The sequence below is a fragment of the Oncorhynchus kisutch genome, linkage group LG14 (genome assembly GCF_002021735.2).
Source record: "Oncorhynchus kisutch isolate 150728-3 linkage group LG14, Okis_V2, whole genome shotgun sequence".
NCBI classification, from domain to species: Eukaryota; Metazoa; Chordata; class Actinopteri; order Salmoniformes; family Salmonidae; genus Oncorhynchus; species Oncorhynchus kisutch.
The window spans coordinates 64,084,660-64,095,485 of NC_034187.2; the positions used below are offsets into that span (position 1 = coordinate 64,084,660).

Below are 10,826 nucleotides of genomic sequence, written 5' to 3' on the forward strand. Positions count from 1 at the left end.
CCCTTGCACATTTTCCCCCTGGTAACAATTGTGTACACTCTGACCCCTCCCTTACAAAATGTACCTTCATTGTCACTTTCATTAAAGATCTTTAAAAAGATCTGATCATATAAATCCATCAGGTCTTTCTTTCAGTTAACGTAATATTTATTTTATTTTTCACCACATATAAAATAAGCACAATCATTCAAATGAATTTGGTCATTTAGCGTGTGTGTATCTGCATTTCTTCCCTCCAGATGAGTCTTTAAGGACCACATATGTTTCTACCATAATTCTATATATGGTTTCTACAGGTGTGCTTGGACAGGAGCGGAGGGTACAAGTGTAAGCAATATTAGTGAACAAATTCATTTTCACAAGTGATATTAATCTGTTATTGATTAGTTATTGATCAGTTATGCCAACTAACAGTTGTGATTTTCAACAGAGACTTTTGAAAATGAAAGCACACCAATATTATTACCATACACAGTTGTATGTTTTTCAGTTGGAGTGTAGTCATTTATTTGCACTGTGATACAGATAAGTGGGTCAGGTATGCAGTGTTGTTACCCAAAGAGGGCGTCACAACCCTAGCATGGAGATGGTCAATCAATATGGCACCATGGACATAATATTTTTTATTGATTGAATACCCTTTAACAGTAGAGTGAGTACCTTGCACAGAACATTTAGAATAGAAAATAAATAACATTTATTTTGTCAAGCTGTGATCTGTGATTGGACTCAGTCAGAGGCAAAATAGAAGTATCAACTGTGCTGCTGTGTCTAGTTGTAAGACTGCCCAAAAAGAGAATTTGCAAGTAAAATGCATTAGTGATATGTCATATGTTGTTGTACTTTCAAGGACCTGTTGGATACTACAGATTTAATTAGATTGTTTTGTCAATTGGTATTCAGATTACACTATTATAATATAACTATAATCACAATGAAAATGGCCACCATTTATAATCAACTGAACACTTTCTAAAGCATCAATTATTTTCAATTTTCTGCTCTAAAATCTAAACATTTGTAGTTCTACTGGCAACGTGTCAAGATCCAAGCTCAATCTCTCCTTTCAGGTCAATTTAGCCTGAATAGGCTGTTGAATATAGCTGGTGCTCCATCTCAGTGACAGGGGCCTTTCTCTAGATACACCTTGCTTATAGACCATCGTCGGGCATCATCAGCACCACAGCTTCCTAATTCCTGTTGTCTGATGTAACAATACAGTCAATAAGAATCCGTATCAAAGTCAGTGCTCAGGAATAGGTTGCATTCAATGACAAGCAGCTATATCACAGCACATTTTTATCATTATTATAAGCATAAAAAATACAGCTGTACAAAATAAACCCTGTTAGAAATGACACAGCAAGCTGAAAAAAGGCAGCACTACATACAGTAAGGAACATGGTTTGTCTCTAACTCCCTTTGTGGCTTAGAATGAAAATATGTTCTGCTTTTCAAAAGGAGTTGAATTGTGATGACCCAACAGACAGCGGCCTACATTATCATCCCTCTGAAACCATGTCTGAAAAAGATCATTCTCCATTTCTATACATTCCCAGGCAAGACTGTTTTAGTTCATTTAAAGGGTATGTCTCCCATCCCTAGGCATTGCCTATTGCCTTCTCTTTGTGGATGTGTCCTTTTTTACCGTAACAAGAACATGGATCAATACAGACATCTGATTGTCATAAGTATTGGTTAGCCAACTGATTTAACTTTGAAAGAAATTAGACATGTTGTAACGGGGCTATGACCTGTGATAACAGAGGTTTAATCAGTCTGTGAATGGTCAGTAGAGCTTAAAAATTGACCACAACATAACTATAAACAGGGTAAACATTTATGAGTGTGGGATATACGGGAACAGCTAAACTACGTTTGCATCAGACTTTGTAAAGCAAGAGGCAAGACATATTTTTTGTCAAGAAATTGTATGCTGAGGCTTTGCAAGGTGTTTACCAGTATGTGTGAAAAAACTCCCAAAAGATGAGTTACTTAGACATTCCTTTCAACAAGTCAAGTCGCATGACCATGATACTGCCCATATGCTCCTGTGCCTTGCCCAATAACCACTGGACACAAAACCAACATAGAACACAATATCACAGAAAGTCACATTTGCTGAATGCACAATGTCTCTCCTGCCATCTACTGTGTGTGCAGGGTGTGGAGGTGGACAAGGTGAGCTGAGGGGAAGGAAGGGAGGAGGGACCAGGCAAAGTGAGCTGTTATCTAGACCCTGAGCCATGGTAACACCAGTCTACAGCCAAGTCTCAGGTCAAATGTTATCTGCACTTAGGTTTGCAGTATAGAGGTAGTAGTCTAGGGAAACTAGAGAGTTATCTTCCTGAGCCTCTCTGCAGACCGAAAGGGCCTATAGGCATGGCAAGATTATGTCTGTCTTGATATTGGAACCATTCTGATGGAGCATGGAGGCCATTAGGGTCTGAAATGTCATGTTCTAAATCAGACAATGTAATAACACAGAGTTTCCCAAACTCAGTATTCGGGAGCCCAAGGGGTGCACGCTTTGGCTTTTACCCTAGAACTACACAGCTGATTCAAATAATCAACTAATAATCAAGCTTTGATCATTTGAATCAGCTGTGTATTGTTAGGGTAAAAACCAAACCGTGCACCCCTTGGGGTCTGAGGACCGAGTTTGGGAAACCCTGTAAAAAGCCAATAAACCCTTAAATTAGTATTACGGTCACAAAAGCCCCACATTTAATCAATTTGGGCCGTCTTAAAGTCTTAAAGAATCGGCATCAGCCAGTACCTCTTTCCAGTTAAAGGAATGTTGTTTGGGGTGGTTTTCCCCCTTGAAGGCCCACCTTGGAAGGTTTGTTTTTGTTTTTTAATATGCCATATACAAATGCAATGACCATTAAAAGGGTTTGTGGCTTCAGCGATGTTCTACAAATGATAGATATGTAAAAAATAAAAAATAGAAAACATCTGCTCTGATGTAGGAAGATCACAACATGATGCAACATGAACAAGATTTGGTTTGTGTGCAATTACATAGATTAGCAGTCTACAGGACCATATGAACAGAGGAGGGGTGGTGGTGGTGACACATATATAGAGTATAGTTTATTCTCCCTGCCTATTATCAGTGACCTTTTAAAACCAGAATTAACCATACCCAGTGGGGTAATGTAAAGTACTTAAGTAAAAATACTTTAAAGTACTACTTAAGTAGTTTTTTGGGGGAGGAGATCTGTACTTTACTTTACTATTTATATTTTTGACTACTTTTACTTTACTACATTCCTAAAGAAAATAATGTACTTTTTTAGTCCATACATTTTCCTGATACCCAAAAGTACTGGTTACATTTTGAATGCTTAGCAGGACAGGAAAATGGTCCAATTCACACACTTATTAAGAGAACATCCCTGGTCACTAAACATAAATTCTTTGTTTGTAAAGTATGTCTGCGTGCTGTCGTGTGCCACCTGGTTTGCTTAATATAAGCAATTTGAAATTCTGAATAGTTTCACTTTTACTTTTGATACTTAAGTATATTTTTGCAATTACATTTACTTTCGATACTTAAGTATGTTTAAAACAAAATACTTTTAGACTTTTACTCAAGTTGTATTTTACTGGGTGACTTTCACTTTTACTTGAGTCATTTTCTATTAAGATATTTTTACTTTTACTCAAGTATGATGATTGGATACTTTTTATACCACTGACCATACCGGACATGATGTACAGGGGACAGAGCAACAGCACACACATGCAAACACACACACACACACACACACACACACACACACAGGAGACAGGAGTCAACCCACAACAATGTAATGGGAGTGATGCCAGATCACAATAATGCATTGTCCACCAGTCAAGACCTTGCCTGCTTAAGAATCCAATAACTCATGTAGCAGCAAAGGGCATCCAGGAAGGAAAAGGATGCTGCCAGGAAGGAATATAACACGTACTGGAATACCCCAATGCCTGATCGCTGTCACTCAGGTGTCTCTGGCTGCGTTTACACAAGCAGGCCAAATCGGATATTTTGCCCAACTATTGTCAAAAGGCCTCTTCTCAATGGTCAAAAGAACTATAATTGGGCAAAATATCAGGATTGGGCTGCCTCTGTAAATGCAGCCTCTGTAAATGCCTTACCTAACTGGGCACAAAGCTACCCATGTGATGTTAATCTGTGTAGGTTTAGCATGTACATGTATGATGCTATTCCACTGCAAGGATTTACTCTGGTGTTTGGCCTAAAGACTCAGACTTTTGTGTTTGTAGAGAAGCTTTTGTCACATCAAGATGTGTACTACAGGATGTGTATCCCACAATCCCATCAGAAAACAGCCCCATCCTGACCTCTGGAGGAACTGATACAGAGAGGAAAGGCAGGCTAGCTACACTAGGCATATGGTGACACGTGCACACGTGACAGGACAAGGGCCTTACTTTAGACCATGGCTTAGTTTCAATGGGAAACTGACTAAACTGTGAGATGATGTGAGATACTTGTGGAGATAAGAGAGGGGGAACAACAGTGGAGACATGAGTCGTGTTTATTAGGGAACGCATCGGAACACGTTCTAGAACGATTCGCAACAAAAAAGATACATTTGCGTTTCTTTTTGGACAATTCCAGGTAGTCCCTCTCTGTTCCAATCCGTTTTCTTCCATTTGGTGCGTAATGAACATTGATGAACAACATGAACATGATGAGGTCAGAGGTCAGGGATCGAGGGTCAGTCTCTCAGCAGTTGCAACTCTTCTCCCTCGGCTCCAGCTCAATGTCCTCATCGCCCGGGTACAGGACCCTGGTAGTGAGGCCACTCTTCACCCCATCCCATCCGTCCCTCGTGGTGATCTGCCCCATCTTCATCAGCTCATAGATGTCCCTGCTGAGCAGCTGGAAGGCCCGGTCCACGTTGCTGTTGCACTTAGCCGACGTCTCCACATAGCGTATCCCCATCTCCGCCGCCAGCTGCTCAGCCTCATCCTGCGTCACCTTCCGGTCCTTGTTAAGGTCGCTTTTGTGGCCAATCAGGATGTAGACCATGTTGTGCGGCAGGATGTGCTCGCTCACTTCCTTGTGCCACTCCCTCACGTGGTCGAAGGTCTTGTGATTGGTCAGGTCAAACACGAGGAGCCCGCCCACTGAGTTACGGTAGTAGGAAGTGGTGATGGACCTGGAAGATGGAGAATAGGAGATGTTACAATTCAGCTCTGATCCATAGTAAAATGTGAATTTAAACAATGCTGACTTGAATCTCAGTGTAACCCTGAACCAAACTACACTCATAGCATGACAACAAACATATAGAAGTTGGCAAAACAGCGTAACAAGATCCGTGACTCCTTGCAGGTCCAGGGAAAGACATTCATTGTGGCTTACTAACTAAGGAATGATAACTGTACACACCTGTAGAGACAGTTCTTTCATGCCACTGAGAATCTCTTTTAGGTGTGTACTGTGAACCTCTTATGGGAAAACAGTCTTTCTTCCATAATATTCTGTCAGAGACATCCGGGTTCAGCTTCAAGAGGAAAAGGAGATCTGAGAGCAGAGTCTACAAACACAGTTCTAATGCTCTTAGAGGCATAGTATCTGAGACTGGGGAATGAATTATGTTGTTAACATGTTTTTTTCAACTACAAGTTACACTGGCTCCTGGATGGATACTGTATGTGCCTAGGCATGGCAGACTAGGCTACATAAAGGCACATTACTACATGTATGTAACAGAGAGAGCCATGCCTCGCTGATTCACAGGCCATCTCAGCAGTAACAATCCACACTTGCAGAATAACCGGATTTGACTGTCATCCATCCAAAGACAGGCATCAAAACCGTCTTATCATTGTATTAAAAAAATGTTATTTGTGTATTACACAAAACAGTATCAAGGCCAGGTTGTTGCCCATCATCGGTGAATGAATCCAACTGATGATGCGACACAATTTAATGACTGTTTTTATGATGGAGATTGGAGTAACGGCCTCCGTTATTGCAGTCGTACCGTAAAAAAATTACTGACGATGACTGACCTCGTTCCTCGTTTCTCTAATAATAAACTATTATTTTTCTCAACTGTTATTCGCCAAAATGGTAAACCGACCACAATAGATATTGTGAAGGCTGAGGCGTTTTAGTTATTTGATCCATATAGGCTGATTTATACTGATGGAAATAATGAATCAGTTGATCTTGTCAAAATATTATTGATAACATATATATATAGGCCTAGTATAACATGAATTGTCTATATCTCACCTAAATCGTTCCTGTCCAGCCGTGTCCCACAGTTGAAGCTTGATTTTAATCCCTGGCTCGATGTCTAGCGAACGGGCATAAAAATCAACACCGACCGTTGGATCCGCTACATCGCTGTAAATTCCATCTGTAAACCGCTTCAGCAAAGATGATTTCCCTACCGTTGAGTCTCCTAGCAAAATGATCCTGAATTGATATTGCCACAAAATATCCATGGCATGGCTAGAGATAGACCCAGAATGGTGGCGGTTCCGAAACAAAGCAGCGCAGCACGTTGTGTTTACAAAGCCAGTCACTGCTGCTGCCTACTGCCTTCTGGTCAGACAGAGATGAGAGTGCCAGCGAGCAAAGGGCGATAGTGCTGCAGTCATGTGATAGGCTACCTATGCACGGGATTTATTATTGGGCCTATTGCTTCAGAACACCACCATGAAAAGAAAACAACGTCACTTTATGTTATGACAATTCTATTGCTTTATTTTAATTTAGTCTAGCCTATGGGCCAAAGCTACCAAGCGTCATTTCGATAAAGAAAGTATGAATCGTACGTGTATGATGAGGCCTATAAAGCGTAAAAATATAGTTAGATAGCACATGATAAGGCACGCTGTTATCCGACTCTCAAACTGGTGTGAAATGCCATGGAGCCTATGCCTGGTCCATCTATAAATTGCCTAATGACTTGACATGGTCATGACGGCATAGCATGAGCTGTATGCTAAACCATTTCATGTGCTGTGCACGAATTGTGATACGCATTACATGGTACACTATTGCATGTGTTGAATATGGTCGCTCGAAAGGCTATTCATTCCTGTCTTTTCAATTAAAACAGTGGTCGCAGCAGTCATGGAACTGTCCATGGTGCTGAAATGCCGAGACCGTTTTTATTTTGCCTTTGGCACATCAGTTTGTTGTGTTGTTGACTTTGCTAATTTGAAATCTAGTTCTCACTTAGGCTTTCCTTACAGCATTGATTAAAGCAAATACCTTCAACACTATTCGCCTACCAAAATAATATACACCTCGATTGCATATATGGCCCATAGGCCAACATATCTATTTGAAAATCCTTGAAAATGAGACGTTTATCCCACTGACCTAAAATATTACAATCAACCTCTTGTCTTGGTCAGAACTGCATTGGCCAGGCGCAATAAATTAGCAAAAGCTTCAAGTGAAAAGGTTTTTAGTTTGTTTGCATCTCTTCAAACCTCACATTTCTGGTTGGCTTATCATTTTTTTTTTTACCTGTCTATGTTCGTTGTATTATTTGTTCATTATTTGTTCGAACTTTTATATCAGTAGCCAATGCATGCATTAGCTATCTAATTTATGCCACATTAAATAGCTTAGATAGCGGTCTATCGTTGAGAGGGAACCTCATATCCCATCATACATCTCGTCCATGTGACATATGTGGACCAATCGCCAGGTTGTCCCACACTATATAAAGCAACCGACAGCGCATTATCAATCTCTTCAATTCCAGCTAAGTCACAGCGACGGTAAGTCACACTCGAACGAATCATCACTCGGCGTGTCTTTTTTATATATATGAGTGAAGGATGTTTTATTTGCTAATATCACATGTTTTGAGAGGAGCGCGTAGCCACGTGAATGTTAGAAAGCACTTTCTGATATTTTGCTACCGGTACCTAGCTAGGCTAACTAGTTAACTTCCTGCGGGACCTGCACTTTCTTGTGACCTAGTTGCTTATATACCAAGCCTGCTAAGTTTAAATATGTATTTGTCAACCTTGTGGTAAAGCATGTTAATCGTAAAGCAGTGCTATTTCAGGCAAATTTACCTACTTGAGACGTTTTATTGTTAGTTGACTATGCCAGTCTCCACGTGGCACTACTGCACGCGGCCCTTAACAATGCAGATTCCTCACTATTCCGGCTGAATCTTTCAACAGCAAATATTTGAACGCCGATCTCTACGTTGTAAATTATCAGTAACTTTTTTTTGGTGGAGTATTGGCCGTTTTTATTGTAGTTATTCTTGCTGTATTCCATTTTGTACAGCGTAAGTCTACACCTCTTGTTAACGGTAGACTTAATGTTACTGAGTCTACCGAGGTTTTAAAAATGTATTTTTAGGTAGACTTCAAGTCATTCGATCAACCCTACTCGGCCAGTATGGCTAATCACAGAGCTGGAATCTGTTCAACCACTCTATAAACACAGGCACCTATCGAAGCCGTTCCTGCTCATTTGTAGCAGACTCGGTCAACAGGATGCCAAAAACATTACTTTCACCGACGGTCGCTGTGCAGTTCGACAATAACTGACACCGCAACATTAAGGGGAAGGACATTCCATGTACAGTTGTTCCTAGAAAGTGTTGGTCACGATGGAGTAAGATGAGACTTCTAATTTGGCTTGCTTCCCTATGCTCTATAGGTCCATTATCTTCTGAACAAACCCTAGACCTGGATGATGAACAAATGGTTATGCAGAAGGTACATTAATTCTCGTTGATTTCAAGATTCACCCATCGACCCTCATTCTGGCTGTGATGACACACTTGCCCTCACTTAGAGGATTGCCTCTATGCTGAGAACCTCTTAGTACTCGTCTGAGCCAAGATTTGGTGTTGACTAAATTCAAGTTAATGTAGGATTTAGACTACACCGTTTTTGCCTGATTGTAAATGTCTAATTCTCTATACAGGATTACAATGTCAATCTGCAGCGACTTCAAAGGCCTGGATGAGAATGGAGCGGTGGGCATTCTGATGGGAGGTAATTCAGGTGCCTAGCAATGTGTTTGTGGCCTGCGACTAGCCCTCACTTATGATACCTCGCTGATTAACTTTATTCTACTTGTCTGAGCCAAGACTTTGCATTGTATGTTATATTGGTTTTGGCTGCTGATAATGTGTAGCTTTTACCTTGACTAATTGTCAATGCTTTCTACAGGTGTACAACCTTTGCACAGACCAGTGGGATTGAAAATTAACCACGGGACATTCTAAAGGTAATTCAGAATGTTCCCCTTTCATACTGGCTGTAATGACACTTGCCCTCACTGAGAGGAGTGCCTCGATAACGAGAACACCTTAGTACTCAACTTCTGAGCCATGTCTATTGACTAATGTGTTTTGCTGTAAACATCCTCAAAGCTTTGGCACCGAATTGAGCAGAGCTTCAATGTCACTTTGTTTCTCATCAGTTATTGTGCCTATTGGAGGTGTGATGACCCCATCAGCGTGGGATTGAATGGCTGGTAAGCCCCTTGTGTTCAATGTCTGGTCCCCGTGGTGGCATGCTATCCTAAGGACCTGGGCTTTGCCTGTAGCCTCTGGTTCTCCAAGTGTATGCCAGATAAATAGGTAGTCTTTGACTGTCCTGGCCTCTCTGTGCCTGAGTTAGTCACTCTACTGTCATACAGATTAAATTGTGACTTTACATTAATGTTGCCTAGTTTCACAATTCTGCTTTTAGGTGGCTACTGAAACTTGTGCACTGTTGAGTTTCTCTGTCTCTTTGCAGGTATGGAGGTACAGGTGTGCCTCAACACTGCTTGGACATGCACCAATCTGGGTTTTGATGGGTATGCCTGTCGCAGGTATATACTACTTGTGTTTTCTGGATATTCTGCCGGGCATGGTGCTTTGATCAATGAAACTGCTTATGGCTCATGCTGATATTGGACTTGGCTCAAAGCCAGTCCCTCGCTGTAATATGTATAAACTTTCATTTGCAGTTCTTGGCAACTGGCTCTGGGTGATGTGACCGGCACTGACAGACTACACTTCCATGGTTATATGGCCTTATTCCAGGGTTTTAAGGTATGTCTTAAGCACGAGGCAACGCATCATTATCGGCCTTTTCTGATCAATGATCGATACCTTTTAAAATGTGACTGTTGGATGAAACATGCGGATATGGGACTGAGATCAGAATGTCACCTTCAATGTCTATATGATACATTGTTTCAGCCACTAATGCAATACCTTTTCATTCTCAGGTCTTGGTACACCAACCAAGTTGGATGTGGCCCCATCTGTACACCAAGGTGTTTCTCTGGCTTGTCACTTGCTTATTGGGACATTTAGGAGACCTGTTCAGAATGTGTGAAGTCGTTGGTTAACCAACTGTTCAATTGTGTGGGACTTTGTCTCAACCTGTCCTGCATTTCATCAATAAATATAACAATCACAGTTAGTCAACTAATTAGATTCCAGCTTAACTTAGATCTGGAGGTCTGTTGACAAATTGCACATAAATGCTGAAATCTATCTGGGGGACTCCTTGAAGTTGAACTTAACAGGTTGATTCTGTCATTCAGGGCAAAGCCCCACTTTTGTGAAATAATTTGCCATTAAAATCTCTTTTCAAACAATGTAAAGAAAGCTACAACCATGGTCTTTGTTCTTGTGTCAAAATGCATGTGGTTCAGCCCAAGTTTATAAACAATTGGCCGATCCTTTTTGATCCTTGCCATGCAAAGAACTTATCTGTAATAGGCTGTTGGAAATAAACATTACGGAAGGTGGTTTGGAAAATTGTTGGCCTGTTCAGTGGACTGTGGTCCCAAGAATAAGGGTCCCTTCTGT

General features: G+C 40.9%; 1 protein-coding gene, 1 long non-coding RNA gene and 3 other non-coding genes across 6 annotated transcripts; 4 read left to right on the top strand and 1 right to left on the bottom strand.

Moving 5' to 3' along the window:
• Positions 1 to 608: 608 nt before the first annotated feature.
• LOC109903106 (ras-related protein Rab-39B) lies at positions 609 to 6,602 on the bottom strand. The gene is made up of 2 exons (XM_020499732.2): positions 6,260 to 6,602; positions 609 to 5,174 (listed from the first exon to the last, which is right to left on the bottom strand). Exons 1-2 carry the CDS (start codon positions 6,472 to 6,474, stop codon positions 4,739 to 4,741), a joined length of 651 nt encoding a protein of 216 aa, XP_020355321.1. The 5' UTR covers positions 6,475 to 6,602; the 3' UTR covers positions 609 to 4,738.
• Positions 6,603 to 7,698: 1,096 nt separating this feature from the next.
• On the top strand, positions 7,699 to 10,629 carry LOC109903501 (uncharacterized). Of its 2 annotated transcripts, none has more exons than XR_002257046.2 (8): positions 7,699 to 7,767; positions 8,669 to 8,727; positions 8,939 to 9,018; positions 9,187 to 9,244; positions 9,440 to 9,493; positions 9,760 to 9,835; positions 9,974 to 10,058; positions 10,238 to 10,629. It is a non-coding gene; the product is annotated as an uncharacterized LOC109903501 (long non-coding RNA). The 2 variants fall into 2 exon arrangements; XR_002257045.2 differs by having other exon boundaries at positions 8,939 to 9,009.
• Positions 8,449 to 8,584, top strand: LOC116353509 (small nucleolar RNA SNORA16B/SNORA16A family). The gene has a single exon (XR_004202943.1). It is a non-coding gene; the product is annotated as a small nucleolar RNA SNORA16B/SNORA16A family (small nucleolar RNA).
• On the top strand, positions 8,774 to 8,853 carry LOC116353508 (small nucleolar RNA SNORD103/SNORD85). Its single transcript, XR_004202942.1, has one exon. It is a non-coding gene; the product is annotated as a small nucleolar RNA SNORD103/SNORD85 (small nucleolar RNA).
• On the top strand, positions 10,100 to 10,172 carry LOC116353523 (small nucleolar RNA SNORD99). The gene has a single exon (XR_004202957.1). It is a non-coding gene; the product is annotated as a small nucleolar RNA SNORD99 (small nucleolar RNA).
• Positions 10,630 to 10,826: the final 197 nt, after the last annotated feature.